The 27376-nt window shown below is 45.2% G+C and overlaps 2 protein-coding genes across 2 annotated transcripts in view; both read right to left on the minus strand.

The window, feature by feature from the left end:
- Positions 1-27376, minus strand: part of LOC142159849 (uncharacterized) — a 408399-nt gene that overhangs the window by 326265 nt on the left and 54758 nt on the right. The window lies entirely within an intron of this gene.
- Positions 1631-15994, minus strand: LOC142095497 (uncharacterized). The gene is made up of 5 exons (XM_075178442.1): positions 15908-15994; positions 14901-14942; positions 14681-14737; positions 4084-4195; positions 1631-3084 (listed from the first exon to the last, which is right to left on the minus strand). The coding sequence occupies exons 1-5, from the start codon at positions 15992-15994 to the stop codon at positions 1787-1789; spliced, it is 1596 nt and encodes a 531-aa protein (XP_075034543.1). The 3' UTR covers positions 1631-1786.

Genomic DNA, 27376 nt, shown 5'->3' on the forward strand with positions numbered 1-27376 from the left:
TGGTGAGAAAGGGCCGTATCTTGGATATATTCTGGAGGTGGACGTAGCAGGATTTTGAGAGGGACAGAATGTGAGGTTTGAAGGAGAGGGAGGAGTAGAGGATGACCCCAAGGCATCGGACTTGAGGGACAGAAAAGAGGGTAGAATTCTTAACAGGGTGGGGAGGTGGGAGAGACCTGGAAGGGGAGAAGATGATTAGTTCAGTTTTGGAAATATTGAGTTTAAGAAAACGCTGGGACATCAAAGATGTGATGGCTGAGAGGCAGCAGGAGGCATGACACATAAGGGAAAAGGAGAGGTCAGGGGATGAAAAAAAATAGATATGGGTGTCATCAGCACAAAGGTGGTAATGGAGGCCAAAGGAGTAGATTAAGACACCATAAGAGGAGGTGTAGTGGAAAAAGAGCAGCAGGTCAAGAACGGAAGATTGGGAAACTCCGACAGGTAAGGGAAGAGGAGGGGATGTGGAGTCGTGTAGAGACTGAAAAGGATTGGTTGATGAGGTAACAGGAAAACCATGAGAAGACAGTGTTAGAGACCTATAGATTTTAGAGTTTGGACAGCAGTTCGTGGATTGGGCTTAAATGAGAGCCTTAAAGAAGGATTGTTTAGAGAGTGATAGGGCCAAACTGTGAGGCGAGTATGAACTTCAAGTGAAGAAAGTCACCATGAGTGCGTGACTTTCTCCAGAGCCGTTCTGCACTATGGGAGCATTTTTGAAGATAGCAGGTATGTTTGGAGTGCCCCGGTAAAGACAGGGACCAATGAAACTTGATGGTGACAACCAGGGAGACAGAGTCAAGTGCAGTGGTAAGGGTGTGATTATAGAAGGAGACAGACTCATCAGGGCAAGAAAGATGGTGATGGGGAGTGAGACAAGGGAGGTGTAGAACGTGGTAGGATCAGTGGTGTCAAGGTTACGCCTGCAAACGCAGCCTTAGGGGATGTGGTAGGTGAGAGGGATGGAAAGATGTTAAAAGAGAGAAGATGCTACTCATTGAGAGGGAAAGGTGAACTGATGAGGTCGGAGACAATACCAAGGTGTGAAAAGACCAAATCAAGGGTGGAGGGAGAGGAGGGTCCATTGAGAGAGACTAAGGGAGGAGGGGATGGAGAAAAGTTTGGAAGGGTCTGAGGGACTGTCTATAGGAATATTAAAGTCCCCAAAGATGATGGAGTGAAGGTTCAGGGGAAAAAACCTGGAAAGAGCAACAGGGGGAGCGAAGCATGCCAATGCCACCACCTTGCCTGTTCTCAGGTCTGGGTGTGTGGGAGAAGGACAAGCCTCCAAAAGAGAGCAGCAGGGGAGGTATTGTCATCGGGGCTTAGTCAAGTTTCAGTGATGGCAAGCAGCTTGAAGGATCTAGCGATAAAGAAATCATGGATACAAGATAATTTGTTACAGACTGACATGGCATTCCAGATAAAGAAAGAGAGGGGAGAGGAGAAATGTGGATATGGTTTTTGCGGTTGCTGACCTGCAAGGATGTGTATGAAATTGAGTGAGGGGCGTGACAGGGAGAGCGGGTTGAAATTGGATGAGAAACAGGACTAGGAAGGGACCCATCAGCTGGCAGGTTTGGGGTGAATGGGAGAACCAGGTGGGAGAGCATTGGAGATGGGGCTGATCTGGGGGTGGTGGGGGTATGGATTGGAGAGGGAGACGCAGTTGTGATGTGAGGGAATAGATTTCCGAGGGGGAAGAAGGGAAAGGGAGTAGGAAGGAACATGCCTATTTGCATCATTTAAAATAATAAAAGGCACTTCATTTACAATGTTTACAGCATTATTGCAACCCTCGTTTCATATCTATATTATCTGAGATCATCTCAGAAGATGAAAATGCTTTCTCACCACTGTGAATTCTTTGATGTCTAACAAGATGTGAATTCTGTGTAAAACATTTCCCACACTCAGAACATGGAAATGTTCTCTCACCTGTGTGGATTCTCTGATGTCTAAGAAGTTTGGATTTATCTATAAAACATTTCCCACACTCAGAACATGGAAATGGCTTCTGACCTGTATGAGTTCTCTGATGTGAAACAAGACCGTATTTAGACGTAAACCATTTGCCACACTCAGAACATAGGAATGTTTTCTCACCTGTGTGACTTCTCTGATGTGTAACAAGTCTGGATTTACATGTAAACCATTTTTCACACTCAGAACATGGCAATGTTTTCTCACCTGTGTGGATTCTCTGATGTTTAACAAGAGTAGATTTAGCTGTAAAACATTTCCCACACTCAGAACATGGAAATGATTTCTCACTTTTGTGAATTATATGATGTTTAACAAGAGAAGATTTATCTGTAAAACATTTCCCACACACAGAACATGGAAATGGTTTCTCACCTGTGTGAGTTCTTTTATGTGTAACAAGATTGGAATTAACTGTAAAACATTTCCCACACTCAGAACATGGAAATGGTTTCTCACCTGTGTGAGTTCTGTAGTGTATATTAAGATGTGTTTTATCTAGAAAGTATTTCCCACACTCGGAACATGGAAATGATTTCTCACCTGTGTGTGTTTTGTAGTGTCTATTAAGATTTGTATTATCTGGAAAGCATTTCCCACACTCAGAACATGAAAATGGTTTCTCACCACTGTGAATTCTTTGATGTTTGACAAGAAGTGATTTCCATGTAAAACATTTCCCACACTCTGAACATAGAAATGGTTTCTCACCACTGTGATTTCTTTGATGTTTAACAAGAAGTGATTTCCATGTAAAACATTTCCCACACTCTGAACATAGAAAAGGTTTCTCACCACTGTGAATTCTTTGATGTTTAACAAGAAGTGATTTCCATTTAAAACATTTCCCACACTCTGAACATGGAAATACTGAATGGCCTCTATTAGCTATACTAGGTGTAGCAATATATGAGTTATTAGGAAAACACGCCTCATGATTAGAGGAATCAGATGATATATGTGCACTGTGACGTAATTGATGTATATTTGGCGAGATGGGTTTTCCTCCTGGAAAATCTTGTATGATGTTTTTATCTTCTATTTTATAACCTGGAGACAAAAGGAGATATCCCTCTGAGGTATTCCGGATTTTGTGTCCATCTGCTGGAAATAACATAGATGTTTCTAAATAGACATTTAGTAAATTCAAGATGTTCAACTGTTTAAATTCTTCTTGCAAACAAGAACACTTCATTAGAAATCTAAATGTACAAATGTGATGATACCAGGATGTTAGGGTAGGTACCCAGAGGAAAATCCTGGTATCTAGGGGCACAGGATCACACAGGCAGACACACCCCAGTATTCAATAACCCCAAATGGTTTATAAAGAAAATGGGTTTCTTTACCAGACCAAGTTATAGGGAAATGATGTCTATGATCAATAGAATCGGGCAAATCACCCGAGAAACAACTGTTCAGCCAGATATAGTATTAGTGTGTACACTGCAACAATGAACGATTGTCATTCCACAGCCCTTCATAACGTTGAACAAGATTTTTAAACTGAACTAAAGCGCCAAGTGACTACTGTACAGATCTACAGGTCCCTCATATTTGTGGAGTGCTGTCTGGTTACCAACATAAGTATATGAATATAGAGCAGTGTATGTATGAACTATATAGAGCTGACCATTGTAGATCATAGCTTCAAATGTAAATGGAAAATGAGAGTGAAGATTTACATTTACATTTTCAGCCGGTGTCTTGTTTTTTTTCAGTATTGTTTCAAATTAAAATTCGGAGATGTAACGGAATAAACCACTGTAATTGCTGGCTCCCGCACCTTACTTAACCCCCATGTGGCTCTCTGTCTCCTCCCTCCCCTCTCTCCGAGCTGACAGTCACCAACCGGAGATGGACTGAGCTGCACAGCGGTAACATCAAGATAAGCCAAATTCCAATATTAGTACATCCACATGGTAACAGAAACACCCCATCACCACCACAACCTACACTGCACCAAGGAGAACTCCAACAAAAATCCTGACTCCCCCACTGGACAGATACTGTTTGTATGGGAGTAGAACAAGAGATTGTGGTAGTGTCTGAACAAGGAGAATGTGTCACTCTTTTCTGTAATAAGTGTTTATTACTCACCTGTGCTGATATCTGTAGGGATTTCCTCCTCCTTACACTGCTGATCACCCCTCACATATGTCTCTTCTTCTCCCTTTATATTTTCTACCTTAATATCAGTCAGAACATCAACCTAAATAACAACAAAAAAACAATAAAATTACACTTAAAAATGTCTTATTTCATTAATTGAGATTGAACTGAATAATATCAGTGTATTAGACATACACAGCTGTTCTACAGATCATATAGTGAAAAGTCACTTTGGTATTTTTGTGAGACCAAAAATTTTATCTACCCGACACTGCTGTGGGATACTGTATTTTTCCTCTGTACAATCCTGTGAATAAAGAGGACGGGGACATCTCTCTGGGGTATTTCTGTTACTGGATCCATCTGTAGAAGACACACAGTGACTGAAAGCATTGTTTAGGTGTGATTGCCAGATGTGTGTACAATAACCTAAGCAACGTATAAATCATATTTAAGTAAGTAATAAAGGAGGTATCTCTTATTTGTTCCAATCTTAAATACATTATAATGCAGTAAAAACAGGCGGGATCAATTATAAATGTTAACAACAGTAAGATCTTTATATAAGGGGAAGAAAGTCTACTGTCAGCATAAGGGTTAATAGAATTGACCCATGTAAGCCCCCGTTTCGTAAATAAGATACATACAATGATACATACAAAGATATAGCTATATGTCGAGCACAGAACTTGATTTTACTAGTCTCAGGGGTGAGAAGAGGGGGTGTGGATGCAGAGTTGTATTAGACAGCCAACACCCAGATAGTTTTAGCTTCAGTTGGAATGTTGAGAAAACTGTGTACAACAAATTATCCTGAATTCACTGAGTGCGATCAAGCAACGGGGCTCCTCAGATCGAGACATTTCTCAACAATCAAGTATTTTTTCATTTTATATGTATCCTTTATAATAAACATTTGTATTATCTTTTTACAATTGTCGTCTGCCAATGTAATCTCACACCAGAACATAAGAGTTAATGTCCCTCCTGTGACATTAGGCAGCAGAAGTGGGGTGTGACATTGTGCGACATGGAAGTTGTGGAAAATCTCTCATTTTAATCACATTCCACCTACCAAGCGATTGTGGGCAGATCCTGTGTAAGAAGATTTGCCTCAGTGTGAGTACGTGGTTTACAGTATAAAGTTGGGAGAGGTCATGGGATATGTTCGTGCCCAAGTATTTCCCTGACAGCCTGGACCAAATGGAGTAAAACGAGGAGGACACTTAGGAAACATGAGGAGCTGGGTGAGCAATGTAACAGCTTGAGATTTGGATTTAATGTGAATTTTTACAATTCTTCATGAGGTTGTGGATAGAGATGTCTGGCACAGGAATAGAGAAAAGGTCATCTGCAAAAGCTGCAACTTTATGATGGACGGGGCCTAATGTAATCCCTGTGATGTTTGGGTTGTCTATAATTTATATAACAGCCCTTTAAGTCAATACTTTATCCATTAGATTTTTAGAGCATGACGCAGGTTTCTAGCAACACAGAATATCAAATTACACACAGACATTTTCATCATTGTTTGGAGTCCTCTGTGCAGGATACAATATTCTGGTCAACAATCAAGATAAATCAAGCAAGATAACAGCCAGCCCTGTCTGGTATTGTTGTGGATGGGCCCTTTATCTGAAAGGCTGTCGTTTCCCTATACTCACAATTAGAGAGCAAAGGACAAGCTTCCTTGATGCTTTTGGAGCACTATTTAAACCTCCCAGTTCCTGCTCTCTGGAACCTGTTCTTCAAGTTACTTACTCTTGTCAGGATTGGGCTCTCCTCGTGTGACTTACCCGTGGTTGCTGTGCATCATTGCTTCAAGATCTGCTGTGTTTAATCTTTGGTGCCTTCATTGGAACTCTCGCCTTATCAGGTCTCCACTACTGCATTCAGTGTCTCATCTACAGCTTCATTCATTGGACTTCTCTGTTTTACTTTTGCAACTCCTAACTTCACTAGGAACCTCCTTCACCTGCTGAATTGAACTACCAGCTAAACGGATCAGCTAAGTCTTCATTATTGCTGTTTTACTGAACTGTGGCTGTATCAGTACTCAATTGCTGTCACCTGTGTTACCACTTAAATGGATCAACCAAGCCTTTCATTATTGCTGTTTCTACTAAACTGTTGCTGCAATCCAACTGTGGTTGTTTGAGTTATCATTTAAACAGATCAGCTAACTCTATTATTATTTCCGTTTCTACTGAACCGTTGCCATACTGTTAGGAACCCCTCCAGCCGGCACAACACAACCCGGAATCTACTCTGCCAATCAGGTGTTCACTGGAGCCCCTGATGGTGGGGACAGACTGGGCCGCAGACTGACAGGGTCGCGAAGTGTGTACCGGCTGGGGAGAACCCAGGCAAGAAGAGTCAGGTCCACGCAGAGGTCAAGGGCCGGCAGCAGACAACAGTATCGGTAAACAAGCTGAGGTCAGGGGTCACAGGCAAATAGCAGAACTGGTAAGCAGGCCAGAGATCAGGGTCACAGGAAATACGAGCGAAGTCCAATTCAAAGCCAAGGGTCATACACGGGGAGTCAGTAGTGGTATCAGAATACAGGAACTAGCAGGTCAGCAGACTGGAGCACAGAAGCTATAACCGGCAGTGAGGCTGCAGACCTCACTGCCTTAAATACTAGGGGCCAGCAATCAGAGCCTAGCTCTGAATCACACACAGCCCCCTGCCTGATTAATGTATGAGGCATTAATCAGCCCACAGGCTTGTTACATCAAGCCACAGGAAGTTTTACCTTCTGCGCATGCGCGCCCGGCTTCCTCCGTTGCCGGGACGCAGCGCAGGGCACAGAGCTTCTGACCATTGCCTTGGCAACGGCCGGCCAGGATCCGGAAGTGACACCCCGGTCGTCAAGGTGACGGCCGGAACGCCAGAGGGGGCCAGAAGCGAGCCCCTGCGGCTGTGAGTACCGCCGCGGCTCGTGACACATACCAGCTATTCTTCTACCGTAACGAATCAGCTTGTTCTTCATCACATTTGTTTCAATTGAACTGCCGCTGTATCAGTAATTCATCTGCCGTTGCTCTGAGTTACCATCTAAACGGATCAGCTTGTTCATCACATTTGTTTCTATTGAACTGTCGCTGTATCAGTGGTTCTGTTGTTGTTGCTCCGAGTTATTATTATTATTATTAATATTTATTTATAAGGCGCCACAAGGCATCCGCAGCGCCGTACAGAGACAAACAAAATTACAATACAATGGGAGACAGCACAGTACAGTAAAAACAGCAACTCAGTAAGCTCAATGCACAGCTAGAGAGGGCGGGGAAGGGGGAGGGAGGATCCGCAAACGACGGGGCCCAAGAAGGAGGGCGCGGAAGACAGGGAGACCCCCAGGGGGGAGGAGGGAGCGAGAGTGGACGTGGGGTGGAGGACCCTCGAGGAGGAGGGCTAAGTAGCTGGAGAGCAGAGTTAGAAGTGGTGGAAACAGGAGGAGAGATGGCCCTGCTCAGAGGAGCGTACAATCTAAGGGGAGGGGTGGACAGACAGAGAGACGCAGGGGAGAGAGGGAGAGTAGGGGGACGGAGGCAGAAGATAAGGTAGGAAGTTAAGTGGGAGACAGAAAGGCTTTAAGAAAAAGGTGGGTTTTTAGGGCCCGTTTGAAACTGGACAGATTAGGGGAAGTTCTGATGGAGGGAGGGAGCTTGTTCCAGTGGAGGGGGGCAGCGCGGCGAAGTCTTGGATACGTGCGTGGGAGGAGGTTATAAGGGGGGAAGAGAGGCGACGGTCAGAGGCAGAACGGAGAGGGCGGGATGGAGCATGAATAGAGAGGAGGGTGGAGATGTAGGGCGCAGTGGAGTTGGCGAGGGCCTTGTAGGTGAGTGTGAGGAGCTTAAAGAGGATTCTGAAGGGGAATGGGACCCAGTGAAGGGCTAGGTAGAGGGGGGAGACAAAAGAGGAGCGGCGAGAGAGGAAAATAAGCCTAGCTGCAGCGTTAAGGACGGAACGAAGGGGATCGAGATGAGAGTGGGGGAGGCCAGTGAGGAGGAGGTTGCAGTAGTCCAGGCGGGAGATGATCAGAGAGTGGATAAGGCATTTGGTGGCATCTTGGGAGAGGAAGGGCCGGATGCGAGCGATGTTGCGCAGCTGGAAGCGGCAGGATTTAGCAATAGAGAGGATGTGGGGGCCAAAGGAGAGAGAGGAGTCGAGGATGACACCAAGGCAGCGAAGTTGGGGGACAGGGGAGATAGAGGTGTTGTCGACAGTGATGGAGAGGTCAGAAGGGGATGGGGTATGAGAGGGAGGAAAAACTATGAGCTCAGTTTTGGCAAGGTTAAGTTTGAGGAATCGAGAGGACATCCAGGAGGAGATGGCAGAGAGGCAGGCGGACACCCTAGAGAGGAGGGAGGGAGAGAGATCAGTAGAGGAGAGGTATAGTTGAGTGTCGTCAGCGTAAAGGTGGTGGCTGAAGCCGAAGGAGCTGATGAGTTCACCCAGGGAGGAGGTGTATAGAGAGAAGAGTAAGGGTCCCAGAACAGAGCCCTGAGGGACCCCGACTGGAAGGGTGGATGGGGGGGGGAGAGACCCAGAGGTGGTGACAGAGAAGGAACGGTGAGTAAGGTAAGAGGTGAACCAGGACAGGGCTGGGCCCGGAGAGGCCGAAAGACTGGAGGGTGTGAAGGAGGAGGGGGTGGTCAACGGTGTCAAAGGCTGCAGAGAGGTCAAAGAGGATGAGAAGGGAGAAGTGGCCCCTGGCTTTAGCAGAGAGGAGGTCATTGGTGACTTTAGCCAGGGCAGTTTCATTACCATTAGAGTTACCATCTGAACGGATCTACTGCTTCATCGATACTGTTTCCATTGGATTGCTCTTCTCAACGTATCAACTAACTTCCTCATTGTTATTGTCTTCAGTGAACTTTACCTGTTATTATCATATTCCTTCCATATCTGGCTCCACCTATATTCCTGCATCACTCGTTCTGGGAACCGCGTCCTGCGGTAATAGGTGTGTTTAAGCCCATGCCCTCTCCTAGGGTCATGGTGAAAAACACCTACCGTTAGACTCCGCTCCCCAGTTCGAGCATCTGTCATCTGCAGGTATACAGGACTCACTAAATTCACCAGATTTCGTGACACAGTATCTCCTACAGCACAATAGATACTTGCCCTCAGTAGGTATAACTGTAATGACAGGACACGTCTGAGCCATGGCTCTCTCTAAACTATTTCTGGGAAGATTACAGCATTTCAGGCTAAGAGGACCCAGGGCTCTGCATAGATAACTATATAGAACTTGGCAGTAATGTCCATGTCCCAGTGTTCTTAGTAAATAAGGGAATGTTATCTAGAGAGGATTTAAATATGAAACAATCGTAGACAAATAACTCTTTGTTATTAAGTGTCTGATTTTTCCTAATATAAAAGTGTGAACAGGGGAAGTGAAAGGAAACTTCCAGTTGTTCCAATAGGAAAGATGGATTACTCATACATCATGGTTGGCTCTTTTCAGGAAGGTTGTCTCCCTGTGTCTGTAAGTAGTTGATCACTTGTTCTCACTTTGTATGAGCAATATGTAGGCAATATATAAAGATAACAGTTAATAACTAAATTGATAAGAAATTCTTAGCAGCTGTAAATAAGAGGTCCATTGGTAGTTTCAGAATAACGGTCACAACTCTGCAGCGAAAGAATTAAAATGGGAGCCCCCAGTGTTAGGTACTTCTCTTCATTGCATTATAGTATGGTGGGAAATGCTGAAGGTGACAGAACTGTCAAAACTGAGTGAACTTCTCCATCTCACCAAGAACCTGATCTCCTCTATTGTTGCAAAAGAAGAACCTCCATATAACATGATTCAAGTTATTATATCTCCTAACCTGAAGCAAGCTGTTGGCTCAGTCATTTGTAGAGGTCATCTGGTTTTACAGGAGGTTAAAGATGATCAATAGGAAGAGTCCAAGCCTTCCATATCCATAGATTTAGGAAGAAATATGGCTAGTGGCTACTTGAAAATAAAAGTTTAGCCTGCTTTGCATCCCATATTGTAGATTATGTTATATGTTTACATGATTTATTGCACATAGCTCTTAAAGGTCACCTGCTGGATTCTGTACACAAAGATAAGACTCTGCATCAGGTCCTTTAAAAGAGACACTTGTACTTAAATTCATCGGGGTACTTAGCCGACCAGAAACACCAAGACAGTCAGTGTCAATCGCTGTGGGACTTCCTTCACTAGCGGATGGCCAAATTGTGCTGGTGCCAGTCTATACAAATAATGTAACAGGCTAAATCTGCGGGCGGCTCAAGATACGCAAATACCAGGGAGAATATGCTCTTTTTTACACTCACACTTACTAGAGTCACCGCAGGGGATCTGCTGCTGCTTATGTGAAAGGGCGTTCGGTGACAGTCCCTCAGATAATCAGGTGCCCATCTGGTGGGCACTATCTAGTACCAGCCCTGCTGAAGCCATACCACCATGGGAACCAGAGAAGGAATAAAAGGGGGCTATGTCCCACCGCCTTCTTTTTGAACAGTACTGGACTTACAGTTCCTACTGCACTAGTCATGGATCAGTGAATCATGCTGATGATTGAAACTTTTAGGGTCTGTGAACTTTACAGCTTTGTGAGCCATGAAAAAGCGGGGAGACATCGGGCTTGGTCCTCACCTTGCTGTTAGAGGAATGAACATCATTGCCCAGTAGCCAGGACAGAATTCCGGGAATAAGCTGCCACCATCAAAATTCTCACCCTTTCCTCCTCCCTTGGCCTCACTCAGTGGACCTCCTCCCCCACCCACTGTCTTGGTCACTCCCTCGACCTTGTCTTCTCTCACCTCTGTGATCTCTCTGACTTCTCCAACTCTCCCTTCCCACTCTCCGACCACCATCTCCTCTCCTTCACTCTGTCCTCCTCCCCTGCTCCCACCTTGCCTAAAGCCACCCTCACCAGGCGCAATCTTGATGCCATCGACCCCATCTCCTTCTCCTCCTCTCTTGAAACTCTCCTATCACCCCTCCCCTCTCTGGCCTGCCCTGACCAGGCGTCCTCTCTCTATAACCAATCCCTCACTACTGCCCTGGACACCGTTGCCCCGGCCTCTTCTATCCGCCGTCCTCGCCTTATTCCCCAACCCTGGCACTCTAAACTCACCCGCTCCCTCCAAAAGTGCTCTCGCACAGCCGAACGCCTCTGGAGGAAATGTCGTTCCCTAGCCGACTTCCTTCACTTCAAATTTATTCTCTCCTCTTTCTGCTCTGCCCTGTCCCTTGCTAAACAATCCTTCTTTAAGTCCATTATCTCTTCTCAGTCCTCCAATCCCCGCCGCCTCTTTGCCACATTCAACTCCCTCCTCCCCCCCCTCCCACTGTCCCCCTCTGCGTCTGACTTCACCTCCTTTTTCTCTTCCAAAATTGAAGTCATCAGAAGTCATCAGACAGAACATCTCCTCCTCCCATCCCTCTCCCGCCACCCTCACCGCTTTACCTCCCGCTATCAACCGACTGTGGTGCTCCTTCATCCCTACATCAGGTGAAGAAGTTCGCTCCTTTATTCTTTCCTCTCCACCCTCTACCTGTCCTCTTGATCCCATCCCCTCCCACCTCCTTCGCTCTTTCTCTCCTACTGCCTGCTCTTACCTCGCACACCTCTTCAACCTCGCACACCTCTTCAACCTCTCACTCTCCTCTGGCGTTGTCCCATCCTCATTCAAACACGCTCTTATCTCCCCTATCCTCAAGAAACCCAATCTTGACCCTACCTCTATTGCAAACTACCGCCCTATCTCTCTTCTCCCATATGCCTCCAAATTACTTGAGCGGATTGTCTGCTGCCGCCTCACCAGGCACCTCTCTGACAACTCCCTCCTTGACCCTCTCCAATCCGGCTACCGCCCCGTCCACTCCACCGAAACAGCCCTGGCCAAAGTCACTAATGATCTCCTTTCAGCCAAATCCAAGGGTCACTTCTCTATACTTATCCTCCTTGACCTCTCCGCGGCCTTCGACACTGTGGACCATCCCCTCCTGCTGCAAACTCTTCTCTCTTGGCCTCTCTGGTCCTGTCCATGCCTGGTTCACCTCATATCTTGCTAACCGCTCCTTCTCTGTATCCACGTCTGGTTCTTCCTCCACCCCCTCCTCTCTCCCTGTAGGAGTCCCTCAGGGCTCTGTTCTTGGCCCTTTACTCTTTTCACTCTATACTTCCTCCCTTGGGGCTCTCATCTCCTCATTCGGTCTTCAGTATCACCTATATGCTGATGATATTCAACTACACATCTCTTCTCCTAATCTTTCCTCCTCCCTCCTCTCTCGTGTAACTGACTGCCTCTCAGCCATCTCCTCCTGGATGTCCTCACGCTTTTCTTAAAATTAACATCTCCAAAACTGAACTCATTGTCTTTCCCCCACCCAGATTCCCTTCCCACCACGACCTCTCCATTGTTGTTAACAACTCCACTATCTCCTCTGTCACCCAACTCCGCTGCCTGGGAGTCACTCTTCACTCCTCTCTCTTTTGCCCCCCACATCCAATCCCTCGCCCAAGCCTGTCGCTTCCAACTCCGTAACATTGCCCGCATCCGTCCCTTACTCTCTCAAGATGCCACCAAAACTATCATCCATGCTCTCATCATCTCCCGCCTCGACTACTGCAACCTCCTCCTAACTGGCCTCCCCTGCTCCCCCCCCCCCCCCTCTATACTCAATGCGGCTGCGAGACTTATCTTCCTCTCACGCCGCTCCTCCTCTGCCTCCCCGCTGTCTTGCCTTACACTGGCTTCCCTTCCCCTATAGAATCCTTTTCAAATGCCCCACCACCACTTACAAGGCTCTCTCCAAACTCTACTGCCCCTTATATCTCTAACCTCCTCTCCATTCACACTTCTGCCCGCTCCCTGCGCTCAGCCAATGATCGCCGACTCTCCTCCACTCTGATCACCTCTTCCCACTCTAGAATCCAAGACTTCTCCCGCGCTGCCCCCCTTCACTGGAATGACCTCCCTCACTCCATCCGTCTCTCACCCAACCTGTGCTCCTTCAAACGGGCACTTAAAACTCACCTGTTTCGCCTACCAACCATCCACTTAACCTCTCATCTCTTCGGTTCTCCCCTTTGCCTCACTGGCTCCCTTCTGTGCCTGATTCTGTCCACCCTCTCTTAGGATGTAAGCTCGTATGAGCAGGGCCCTCTTTCCTCCTGTCTCCATACCTGTTCTTCCACTCCGTCTCTACTGTATTTGCCTGCCCGGAGTTTACGAAGTATTGGTATTTTATGTTTAATGTTCTGTACTGTTTTGCCCTGTATGGTCTACTGTTTGTACTGTGTACGGCGCTGCGGAAACCATGTGGCGCCTTACAAATAAACGATAATAATAATAATAATAATAAGCTGACAATAAGCAGCTTTCAGATAGAGTTGTGCATTAGGTTTTGGTGCAGTGAATCCACTGGTACTTGTTCCTAAATATCCTTTTATCGGAGTATTGTACATTCACAAAAAAACTAAATTTAACTTTGCAAATGTAATGTCATACCCACAGAAGTACCGGATGTGCCGGCTGATACATAAGGACGTCTCAAGGCAAACCACCCGGCTGGTGCGGTAAAAGAGCTAAACAGACATCCAATACCCTCACAAGCAAAAACATCCTAATACTGTTCTATCTGTATGGGTTTACAAAATGTGAGCAAGCAGTGTGGATAGCAATAATGTGTACCACTACTGTTATATGAAAACAGGGAATGTCATCTTCAAAAATCCCATGTGTCCCCTTAAAAGTGTAGAAATTTCTGCTTTGTGAGCATTAACACCCACTTCATATAATGTTCAGTTTTTCTTGATAGGAAAGTGAGCCAAACTAAGTCCAGATATCCTCCTCTGAGGAAGAATATTATCAGTAGACAATGACAAGGCAATTGGTCAGGGAGAATATGTAGCTGAGCAGGGTGTGGGTTTCTCTGGATTCAAATTAGTCTGATAGCAAGAAGCCTCAACTTGGAGATTGAGAAGAATTCACCAATATCCTCTGCCTGTTCTGGGCAGTAAGATGGTGTTTCAAACCCTTAATAACTTTGCTCATGATCCAAAAATATCCTGTTAAATATGCTGTAGTGTCAGGATAGGTGCAAATAACCTGTGATCTCACAGCTTCAAGATAAATAACACACCCATAACCCATTTTACATGTAATAACATAGGTGGTTGTAGTGCTAGTATGCAGCTTGGATCAAATAAAATTAAGACAATATACTCATTACAGAGAACCGCATATAAAAATATTATTACTACTATTAGTGTACAGAGAGGATCATGGATAATGTCACACAGGGTCTCATTCAGCTATTGAATCACTATGGTGACTTCCCTTGTACTGATATATAGGAATCACTAGAGAGTGTGGGGGGAGGAGACTGGTCAGATCTCTGGGCTGGTAGCTCACAATGATATGATGTGAGGAGGAGAACAGAAGTCTAATAGGGGCTGATGGCTCCTGACTCCCCCACTGAGCAGATACTTTTTCCTCATTAGTTTGTACAGAGGAGGATGTAGAATAAGAGATTGATGTAGTACTCACCTGTGCGGATATCTGTAGGGATTTCCTGTTGATCACCCCTCACATACGTCTCTTCTTCTCCCTTTATATCTTCTGCCTTAATATCAGCCAGGTTATCACCCTAAATTACCCACAAAGCAATAAAATACTACTTTAATAATGTCTGATTAAATTATTTGAAATTAACCAGAAGAATATCAGTGTATAAAACACACACAGCTGCCCTACAGATCATATAGTGGAAACTCACTTTGGTATATGGTGAGACCCTAAACCCTACCTACCTGATAGTCTTGTGGGATAATATGATTTTCCTCTGTACAATCCTGTGAAAAAAGTGGACGGAGACATCTCTCTGGGGTATTTCTGTTACTGGATCCATCTGTAGGAGACACATTGTGACAGAATACATTGTTTTTATGCGATTTATTGTGTGTATCTAGGTGGCCCTCAAAACTGCTTTCTCCTATATGATAATTAATAGTCTACTCTTACCCCATGACATGAGGGTCTGGTGATTCTCCATCATCAGGTCCTTGTACAGAGCACTGTGTCCTTCTAAATACTCCCAGTCCTGCATGGAGAAATAGACAGTGATATCCTCACACCTTATAGGACCCTGACACACACAATGATACAGTCATCACCCAGACACATCCCCTGGTGTTACTGTATAATGTCCTATTCCCAGCAGTCACCTTTCCAGTCAGCAGCTGAATGATCTTGTTGGTTAGTTGCAGGATCTTCTGATCAGTGTTTTTCTCATGTATCAGTAAGTGAGGTGGAAGAACTGTTACTTGGGCAGGATTCTGGGTCCTGCTCAATCTTTCTGACACACGGAGATGGCTACTGAGTGTCACACGCTCATCAGATGTCTTCTTCCCTACTATGTACTCCTGTGTATTGAGGGATACATCAATAAAAAAGTAAATGAAAAAAAACACCAATTCAGAGTTGTTATTTTTAGGGATTAATTGTGCAAAAAAAATCTAATTTTAAAAAACAATGTCTTTCCTATATGTAACAGTTTAAAGAAAAAATAAGTGACTATCTGAGATGGGTGCAGCTCCTGCCACCAATTTATGTCCTCTCTCTATGGCCGGCACCCACAGATTAATCATCTGATTTGGACAGATTAGTACAAACAGCAAGATGACGTTGTGTTGGGAGCTGGAGGATAACAGAGGAGTAAGAGTAGCCGATCCGCTGAAGATTACAGGAGCTGCAGGAGAGGTAAGTTGGAAGTTTCTGATATAATGGTTTCTATAAATGATGTCACAGAATCTCTCACCGCTCCAGTCAGCAGGTAGGTGATCTCCAGGGTGAGATTTATTATCCCATCAGTCAAATGACTGATCATCATCCCTTCCACTCCCATTGCGTTGGGATACAAAAAGGCTGTTCCCAGCCCTCTGCTTTTCTGAATGATCACCTCTTCTATAGGTGAACAAAATCACTCATTTGGCCTCCAGTACCACCTCTATCTCTTCTAACCTGACCTTTCAGCTTCTGTCTCCAGCTCTTTGAAAAACATATTACCCCGTACATACAGACATATACATGGGGAAAGCATGAGTTGGGCTATCTATAGGAGATGTGGTCCTGGGGGGGCTTAACCTTTATCTGAGCATGCCTGAGAGGGATGGGAAGAGAAAGACACACACACATAGAAGCAGATAGAGAAACATCACAGTGACTGGTTGAGGAAAGAACATCTGCCATAAAAGAGATTTGTATTTGTGATCACATATAATCCACTGATCACTGTATTATTCGTGACCTGTGTATACTCTTCAGTGGATTATTGGTGACCTGTGTATCCTGTGTATACTGATAAGTGGATTATTGGTGACCTGTGTATACTGATAAGTGGATTATTGGTGACCTGTGTATACTGATCACTATACACAGGTCACACTGGTATCACTCTGGAGTGCCCTGGTGGGGTATGAAATCTTTAAATAACATTTTAGTCTTCAAATCTTTCTTTCCCTGGGTTAGGTATCCCAAAGTAATTTAAATACACATTAGACCAAAACTTTCACCATAATAATCCCCTTACCAATGTGTTATCTGTTATGGATTTAAAATTCCATTACTCTCCTATAGATGATGCACCTCAGAATACAGTAGTTTCCCGGGATGGATAAGCCTTTACCCACCTACTAGAACAGTACATATATCCAAACAGTATTTATAACCTCCGGTAAGTGGAAACAAAACAAAATCTATTGGAGATGGTGCAAAGGGACACCACCATGGAAGTGTAGTCCTAAGTACAGTCCTAGTGTTGGTGGTCACAGAATCAGCAATTTTACCAAAACTTTTAACCCACCAAAATTATCTACATATTCACCCCATGTAACATAACAATGAAGTTAAGGGGGAAAAGGAAAGAAAACAGGAGAGAATAGGATAATAAAGCGACAATAGACAGCAAAGAGAACAAGAAAACGGTTAACAAAAAGTGAATTTCATCAGTTTTGGACAATTTGTGACTCCGCAAATGTATTGGAACCAAAAGTCCCAGCATGAACTGTCATACTAGAGGCCACAGGTATATTATCACTGTCCTTCACATGTATGTTTTATGTATGAAAAGCCTGCTGGCCATGTATATAGCACAGGGGAGGATGAGGCATTTACTGGAGGATAATCATTTAGACTCTGAAGATTCTCACACACACTGACATTCTCTGTGAGAGTCTATTGTTTAGTAAAACAAGAAGCCCTGACTGACACCCTCAGCTCAGTGAGCTCAGCCCTTTGTTACATGAACATGAAGGAGCTGATTCATTATGGAAAGTAAAGGAGTCCTCTACCAGTCTGCTGTAAATGTATTATATCAGGACACCAGAGGCTGCTCCACAAGTATTATTATAACAAGATACCAAAGTCTACTCTAAATGTATTATATCAGGACACCAGAGGCTGCTGCAACTGTATTACACTAATTACACCTCAAACTGTGTTATAATAACAGGGCCCCAGTCAGCTCACACGTATTATACTCACAGGACACCAGAGTCTGCTCCCCCTGTATAATAATGTATAATAATAATAACATAATTACCTGGTGCGGACACAGCAGTCACCTCTCTGACTCCTCCTACTCTAAGGTCACCCGGAAGTTGCAACAGAAGAGAGTACACTTCCGGTCTGTGCGTACCACCAGAACTTCGCTACATGCGTTCCACATATCGGAAGTCATGTGGAACTGACAGGCCAGAAGTCGGATGGAACGCAAGAACCGAAAGTTGGATGGAACACATGGACCGGAAGTCGTGTTGAACACTTAGGGTGGAAGTCAAGTGGACCGCACACGTCGGAAGTCGGGTGGACCGCTCAGACAAGAAGTCGGTGGAACGCACAGACCGGATGTCGGGTAACATCTTCCGGGTGAGAGGACGCAGTGACTGGCAGGTTATGTACCTACATAGATATAATGAGATATAACGATAAACATAACACAGGTAAAATAAAATAGGTGATGAATGAGGAGGATATAAGTATTATGAGGATTATACAGTAGGAATTACTGTGACTACCACAATATCTCTTAGATGCAGCTGCTGATTGTTACTTGGGACTAGGCTGCCTGTTACCTCCTGAGTGGAGGAGAGGAAAATTACTGTCACATATCTGTCAGTCATCAGCTGTAAGACATTACTTGTTCTGTACTGATATACGTCCTAAAGTACATTCACCTCTTCACTCTATCCTGAGGGATCAACAGGGCCGGTTTAACCTGAGGTCTAACTGGGCTACAGCCCAGGGGCCTCGGGCATCCAGGGGCCCTTTCTTGGAAGTATTGCTTTTTTTTTTATGTTCAGCTGTAGCGCGAGCCACCGGCTGCGCTATAGACTATACAGCGGTCGGCGACTCCTATTGAATGAAGGTGACGTCACTCACCTCCATTGACAGGCTGCTGGCAATGGTCCGTCCGCGGACAGTGAAGTGTCTAAATCCCCTTCAGTGTGGGTACCTGGTACATTGACTGTATGGGGAAATAGGATTTAGCCAGCTCTTAGCCACACTTGTACTGTCTTATATTACTGAGGTTGTTTTTGGTGATGGTAGTATCAGTACTAAATAACAAGAAAATGGATAGTATAATATGTGCATTTTGTCTTGAATTTGTTTCCAGGTCACCTAAAAAAATAATAATATTTATTTAGCCATTTATTTTTTAAAGATAAAATGTACTTATTGGCCCAACCTTTTAAGAATTAATTTCTCTTGTGGTTACTCATAAATGATCCATATTGATCTGTAGAGATCTAAAAACAAGATCATTTTAGAGTGAGAAATAGAGAAACTTAAGATACAGGGTCATAAATTGGAAGCAACAGCAAGAAATGCAAACTGAAAGGTCAACTCAAAGTAAAGGATAATGTGTATCTGTATAGCGAGGCTGTGGTTGGCCCGGAAAATTGGAAGGCACTGGTTAATATCACCATAAGGCACGAGAGATTTGTTTATACTAGCAGACAGGCTCTGAAGAAATTTGAGAATATATGGTACAGATGGTTAGAGTCTCCATTTTATCCTGTGTCATCTAGTACAGATGCTCTATTTACTTAAATGTATGGCTCCCGCAGTTCTTATAATAAGTATCTGAGTCCATGTAATAAACCCTGCATGTGTAACATACTTATGTATAAGCATTTACGATGTATGATCCTGAATGAATATAGCACATTTATTATTATTATGCTTTATTGTAATCTTGTAAATTCCGTAATTTAATTCTGATATGTATGCGATTGTTTTTCTTTTCTTTTTGTTGTTTGGTATGTTTATATCTTAAAAAATTTCAATAAAAATACTGGATTTAAAAAAAAAAAAAAAAAAAAAGGATAATGTGTAGATATTAGCCCATAAGAAAAGTTATTTGCAATTATTTTATGCTAGAACCTTAATGCACATTAGCATGCATTAGATATATATGAAGAGCCCCCTCTCCCTCTCTATTCACAGAACTTGTTTTCATCAGCAGAAAATTATAGTTGACAGTTCATTTCTATGGTGTTACTTGTAATTCTCTGGGGCAGGGCCATGTTTTCCATTGGGCACTATGGGCAGGTGCTTGGGGGCCCCACGGGCAAGGGGGCCCCATAGGCAAGTCTCTTAATAAGAACAAATAATCCTGCAAAAGAAAAACTTCAAGGGTCACTGAGCGAGTACATTTAAAAAAAGCAGTGCATCGAGGCCCCTATATATTATATATATATATATATTATATTATATATAGGGCCCCCGATGCACTGCTTTGCCCGGGGGCCCGTAATGTTGTTAAGATGGCCCTGCTCTGGGGAATATTCAATTCAGTCTGGAGCATGTAGATTTGCTTACAGAAATTGACTATTATACTTATATGCTTTGTAGTGGATAATTTAGGTTATGTTTTAATCATACTTGCCCACTCTCCCGAATTGTCCGGGAGACTCCCTAATTCTGCATAGATCTCCTGCAGTACCTGGTTGGTTTTCCCGCATCCTGCCACTTTCCAGTGAAGTGGTCAGGATGGGGTCCTCCATGACTTGAGTCACAGCAAACTGCGTAATGTAGGCTTTGCCACCTGGGTCATATTAACATGCATAAATGTATAGTTAAGGGCGGTACTTAAATTACACGATCCCCTGCCCACCCCCCCTCCCCCTCCAAGATATGTTCAGATTTTAGTGTTAACATTTTTAGTTAAATAAGTACTTGGATATACCCATGGTGTATATTTTACTCAAGGGGTACTTATGTGGCATTATTTACCACATGGGGTCTGGTGACTCCCCAGTCATTGGCTCCTGTCCATGTACTAGGATACCTCTTCCCTATCCTAATCCTACTGGAACCGTACTCAAGAAGGGCACTGGGAGTAGGTATGGCAATTATAACAAGAGCGCAGAATGGTGATCAATGCAAGTAAGGCAGACAAGAGGAGGAATGATTCTGAGGATGCCCTATCACAGTAAAATCTTATATATATATATCATTGGGCTGCTTGTCTGTCCAGTTATGCATTCAGACACCCCTGCACCGATTGGGATGAAACCAACGCGAGATGGTCCAGTTGAGTCCTGTCCAGGTTTTAGGGAGATTAGGGTAGAACTTCCCGTTGGTGTACGCTGGGCAGAACTTTGACCTGGCGAGCCTGTCCTGGTCCTTCCACTAGATGGATTTCAATGACATTTAATATAAAAACAAAAACGACACTGGGCAGCCACCTAATGGGTGTGTTGGAAGACCTGCTAAGCTTCTAATTATTTTGAAAAGGTTGACAGTTATATCCAACTCATTGATAACTTAATAGCTTGAAGATTTAAACCCAGGCAACGGCAGGTACTTCAGCTAGTAATTAATAAAACAGGATCTTTATTCTTAAGATTATTTGCTTAATTGTCTTTCTTTCAATGCCACAGCTTTTGTCTCTCAGCACTTATTGTGGAGGGCACAGGATCCGATTCGGGATCCTTGGGCCTAGCTGGAGCAGGACTGAAACAGAAACTAGCAGCCTGGATGATCTTCCTGCTCATGTTCTTGCTGAATGTAAAATATAGCAGGGGAATGAGCAGTCTGGAAATGCTGACAGGAGCACTGCACTTTAGTTATGCAGACAGGAACACTGGAACCAGGAGCCAAGAACTATCCCCTGGAGAGAAGTGTGTTGTTCTGGCAATGAACAGATCACAGCAGCAGGTTTAAATAGGATGTCCCAAACAACTATTGGCTGATCAGTTCATGTGATCACAGCTTCTGAATCTGGTTGGTTTGGAATGATCACCTGACTGCATTCAAGATGGCCACGCCCATGCAGCAGAACAAACAGTATGTGTTTGTTTACAAACGGAGGTGTGGAGAACGGGAATGCTGCAGATGACCAGAAGGGACCCAGGTAGCCGTGATATGACAGCGGCGGATGAGGTAAGTGCGGCTAAGATCCCGATTTGTGACAGTACAAATACATTAAGGGTCAATACAGAGAACTTTCATGGGAACTTTTTACCCCAAGGACTATACACAGGACACGCGGTCACCCCCTAAGGTTAGAGAAGAGGAAATTTCACAACCAGCAAAGGAAGGGGTTCTTTACAGTAAGGGCAGTCAAGATATGGAATTCATTGCCAGGGAAGGTTGTGATGGCAGATACAATATATATGTTTAAGTATGGGGTATACAAATTTTTAGCGAAAAAGTGTATCCAGGGATACGACCATTAATTAAAATGAAGGACAGTAGTGGATATAGGGTAAAAATAGGACTGCAATATTGAGTCTGGGGGGACTTTCACAATTGAAACAGATTGGCGGTTGCTTACTCTGGATCAATTTCAAATATAAGTGCAGGATTGCAGGAGATCCCAAATAGGTTGAACTTGATGGACTGGTGTCTTTTTTTTCAACCTCATCAACTATGTTACTATGTAATTAAAGGTTTGCTAGTTTAATAATAGCACTTGTAGTGATAGGGTTAATGTAATCTCCATAATAATGTGCATCACTGGTAGAATCTCCTTTGTGTGTGTAATACACCCTCTGAAGGAGATGCCTCCAATTTTGGCATTACATCCCTCTTCAGATTTGTTAAGTTGCACAGTGAAATGTTTGGTCCTTATATGGTCACTGAGTGGAGATAAGTTGAGGAGTATACATTCATTGTTCTGCTGTGTCTGTGTGAGGATTCTGTTTTTAAGAAAACTTGGTTTTCCTTTCCCTACTCCATGGCAGCCCTTACAATGGGTTAATCCCTAATCAGCTAGTGTAGACAGGAAGAATTTTGACCCACCTGGCTCCTATATAAGGCAGCTTCTCCTCTTCCTCTGTGTCTTTTCTTCCTGTCTCAGCAGTGTGTAGGACAGGTAGAGTAGTGAGTGTTTGTTATTTTATTTTTAATTTTGTACGAGAGGGCTTACCTGGAGGTATTTATGGCTTTCCTCTGAGCTGGCTGTGTGGTACAGCTCTAGCAGGGCAAGTGCCGGACAAGTCTGCCTCTTTGAAATTTAGCAAGACTGCTGGTGGGCGTGCACACTTGGAAGTCGCACGCGCATATGAGGACACGGGCGCACGCACGTGGAGACACGCGCGAATGTGCAGTGTGCTACCGGGTGGCCGGCAGCGTTATTCCTCGTTTACCTCACCTGTTAGGATGAAAACAGGTGAGGTAGTTAATCTGCTAAAAGGCTCACTTGGTTGAGGTCAAAAGCAGGCACTGTGTTGAGCAGCTGCAGCCCATTTATGAGGCTCAGTATTGGCTTGGTGTTTGATGCTGCAGGACCTAGCAGCTACCTGGATAAGTGCACTATAGACCAGGAGCCCACCCCAAGGTAAGCCCTTAAAAAGGGGTTTTTGGTTACTTTTAGGATAGGTTACTTAGTTCCTTTTTTCTATTGTCTACAGTACCTCTGTGGAGCTTGTGCAGGGAAAAAGGAAATATAAACTGAAGATTCATGTATGTGCAGCTTGTGATGGCCAATTACCGAAAGATTGATTGTACTGAGCCGTTGTGTGTGTCATGCACCCCAGAAACGGTAGAAGAGCCTAGCCCCCCTGAGCAATTTAAGCAGTTATTTTCATGGATAGTTAAAACGATGCAAGAGTTTCAGGCCCCAGAACAGAGAACAATAAGGGACAGGATCCCTATAGCAGAAGATATGGAAGAAATGAGGCCAGGGCCGTCCTCTGAAACATTCAGTTCTGCTCAGGAATGGGATTCGGAGTCAGATAGTGAGGCTGAGGTGAAAGAGGATCCCAGGATGTTTAATTTGGATACTATGAATGTTATACTTAGGTATATTAACAAATCTTTAGGTATTGAAGTGACAGCAGTACCAATCAAACCACAGGATGCATTGTTTTCAGAGCACCAAGTAAAGTCTAGATTGTTCCATATGCATAAGGTGGTTAAAGACTTGATTGCTAAAGAATGTCAGCCTTTAGCCAGGAGTCATCCTAATATGAGGAGACTGAATTGTATCTACCCTTTTCAGGGTGAAGATGTGCTGAAATGGTGTTCTGTGCCTACGGTGGAATCAGCTACAGCTGGCATATCCTCAAAGACCACTCTCCCGTGGGATGGTGGGAGTCCATTAAAAGATGCTATGGGGGGGCGTGGCTTGGTGTCCATCTTTGGCGGACGTGGGATACAGGAGCTCATGATATTTTGGCTCTGAACTGGAAAATTTGGGCTATATTGGACCGATTTTGCATCAGCTGCAGTTTGGTATTGACCCCAGAAACATCGGGGGATCAGATCAGCCTGCTCACAACACCAATCACCCTAATTCCCGCCAAGGTTCTCCGAGCACTACATTCCGCGGGAATCCGCCGGGAAGGACCCCCCCTTTGGAGCCTCTACGAGATCTTACCTGAGCGCTGACAGCCTCCGGGAGACTGGGCGGGGCTCCCACCGGAGTTGAAGACCTCCGCTGCAGAGATTCTCCCCGACCGCCGAACCGGAAGTGCCCGGCCCGCACTTCCGGTCACCAGATCCCACGGAGCTGCGGCAGTGGAAGTAGGGATCTGCCGAGGAGTCACTGCTCAGAGTGTCAGCCCGGCTGCTCGCTGGCCCAGGTGAGGCGGAGACCCACACCTGCTGCTGCCTGCACCTGCAGACAGAGTGCCTGATCCGGCTGGCTGCCGCGTCTGTGCCCCATTCTCTGCGCTCATCTAGGCGCTGGGCTGCCTGTTTGCCGACTGCATCCCCCATCAGAAGCTGTGCCTTCTAGGAAGCCTGTGGTCCTAGCCCAGAACGGTACACGCTGTGGCCCACTTGTAGGCTGCCTGCCAGATTGATCCTGGGTCTGCTGCGCCTGGAGCTCAGGTGATTCACTCTCTTCTATTGGTCTTTGCAGTTAGCAGAGTCCTGGGACATCTCGTTACTCTGCAGTTTACACTGAGTGAAGTCTGTGTGCTGACTGTCGGTTTTCCCATATAACTGTGGAATCACTGCCACCTGGTTGCCGATTATATATATTGCAGCCTTCATCAACATAGTCATTTTTCTCACCCCTGTGCAAAAGCCTGTTCCCCTCTAGTGGCAACTACATTCCCACTGCATTGCATTTTCGATTTCACTGGGTACACTCCGCTATTTGCCTAAAAGGAGCTGCGGGCCACTGATCTAATCACCTACTACATGCTAACAGGGGGAGGAGCCTCTTCTATGCTGATGTACTGTTCTATGTTTCTCTGAGTCTCCCCATCTACGTGGGCTCGTCTACTGCATTTTACTCTTTTACTCTAGCCTGAGGCGGCAGCCCAGAACACCTTATTGCTTCTAATCATACCCTGCTTCACTATGCCTAAGTGCAAAAAGACCTACTCCAAAGGTCTACCCCAGTATTTTGCAAAGCAAAAGACTCCCACCTCTCACTCTGAAAGTACGGACTCTCCACATTCCTCCGCTGAATCTGATTCTGACGAAGATGACACGGCTCCTATCACTAGGCGAGACTTTTTGACCCTGATTAAAGAAATGAAGGAGCTCAAGTCATCCGTCCACTCGGAGGTACAAACTGCCCTGCATTCACTGCGGGCAGAAGTGGCCTCCATTGGAAATTGTACCGATGAGGTGGAAAAGAGATTGGAGACGGTGGTGACATCCCAGACTGGAATGGAGGAAGACATCCGACTTATCCGTTACGACCTAACTTCAATTCAGGAGCACCAGGAGGACATGGATAACCGGGCCAGACGGAATAATCTACGTATCAAGGGCATACCTGAGACAGTCGAGCCTCTGCAACTCGACTTATACCTCAAGAAGCTCTTCTCTCAGCTTGCCCCTGAGGTCCTAGAGGAACATTTGCTATTGGACAGAGCCCATAGGGCACTAAAGCCAAGGTTACCAGATCAAAACCAACCCAGAGATATTATTCTGCTCCTCCATTTCTTCACGGCAAAGGAGATGATCCTGCGAGGCGCCAGAAAGCTGCCCAACCTCATGTATGAAGGTCATACTCTTCAGATCTTTCAGGATCTCTCGCCGGTTACTCTAGCCAGACGCAGGGAGATGGCCCCAGTGACGCAGATCCTGAGAGCCCGTAATATTCGGTACAGATGGGGCTTCCCTACCTGAAGCTCAGGCACTTCTCCAGCGACTGGGCATTGCCCCAGGGCCTACCCCTGGAGCCTCGCAATCATCTGTGTCACGGGCACTTGGAGTTTTACCCAGAATTCACCAGGTGTAGCTACACTTACCATAAGTGCGGACCTCTGGGTAGTGTGGTGAATCAGTGGAACCATACAGTAGAATAGAGGAAAGGAATGTCAATAGTATAAATGCTGAGTCTTGGCACCGTGGAACTATGATGGTTCAGCAGTTTAGTAAACAGGATCAAATGAGAAAAGAGTCCAAGTGCCTAGCACGCAGGTAGCATATAGCAGGCCAGTACTTGATAACTGGATAACGTTAGGCAACGACCAATCAACAATATAGTAGACGAGTCAGCGACTTGCAGCTACAATACAGAGGCACTTGTAGACTTTAGTCCAGCCAATAGGTACCATACAGAGTAGTAGCTACCGCATTTGCCGGCGTATAAGACGACTGGGCGTATAAGACGACCCCCAACATTTCCACTCAAAATTATAGAGTTTGTTATATACTCGCCGTATAAGACTACACCCTCTTCCGCACACCTTCCACACACACACTGTATTAAATCACTGGCCCCCACACACACTGTATTAAATCACTGGCCCCCACACACACTGCATGAAGTCACTGGCCCCCACACACACACTGCATGAAGTCACTGGCCCCCACACACACACTGCATGAAGTCACTGGCCCCCACACACACACACACACACTCATATATGCTGATCACACACTCTGCATTGACATAACATAACACATACTAATAACACTTACCTTCTGCTGTCACTCTCCTCTGTCCCCCTCCTGTCACTCTCATCTGTCCCTCTCTCCCTCTGCCGCGCCCCAGCTATAAAAAAAAAAAACAGAAACACTTACCAATCCGCGCGGCGCCGGGACCCAGCATCCTCCTCTCTCACACAGCCTGTCACTGATATGACAGGCTGCGTGAGAGAGGAGGATGCTGGGTCCCGGCGCCGCGCGGATTGGTAAGTGTTTCTGTTTTGTTTTTTTATGGCTGGACCGCGGCACCCCTGAGACCCCTGAGTTTGGCACCCGGCGTATAAGACGACCCCCCCCACTTGGAGGCATGTTTTTCAGGTCAAAAAAGTCGTCTTATACGCCGGCAAATACGGTATATCACAAGGAAACATGAATAGTCTACAGCTGGTAAGTTTCACCACGGATATGTAGAGAAGACTTGTCCAGCGCAGGTGTGTAACAGAATAGCGTGAGTGGTCTGCAATTGGCAAGTTGTACCACTGATGTGAAGGGAAGACTTGTCCAGGCGCAGGCAGGGAACGGAGTAACGTGAGTGGTCTGCAATAGGCAAGTTGTACCACTGATGTGTAGGGAAGACTTGTCCAGGTGCAGGCGTGGAACGGAGTAACGTGAGTGGTCTGCAATAGGCAAGTTGTACCACTGATGTGAAGGGAAGACTTGTCCAGGTGCAGGCGGGTAACGGAGGTAACGAGAGTAGTCTGCAGCGGGTAAGTTCTACTACCGATGTAGAGAGGAGACTTGTCCAGAAGCAGGCAGGTAACGGAGGTAGTGAGAGTAGTCTGCAGCGGGTAAGTTCTACTACCAATGTGGAGAGGAGACTTGTCCAGAAGCAGGCAGGTAATGGAGGTAGTGAGAGTAGTCTGCAGCGGGTAAGTTCTACTAC

The sequence above is a fragment of the Mixophyes fleayi genome, chromosome 6 (genome assembly GCF_038048845.1).
Source record: "Mixophyes fleayi isolate aMixFle1 chromosome 6, aMixFle1.hap1, whole genome shotgun sequence".
Classification (NCBI taxonomy): Eukaryota; Metazoa; Chordata; class Amphibia; order Anura; family Limnodynastidae; genus Mixophyes; species Mixophyes fleayi.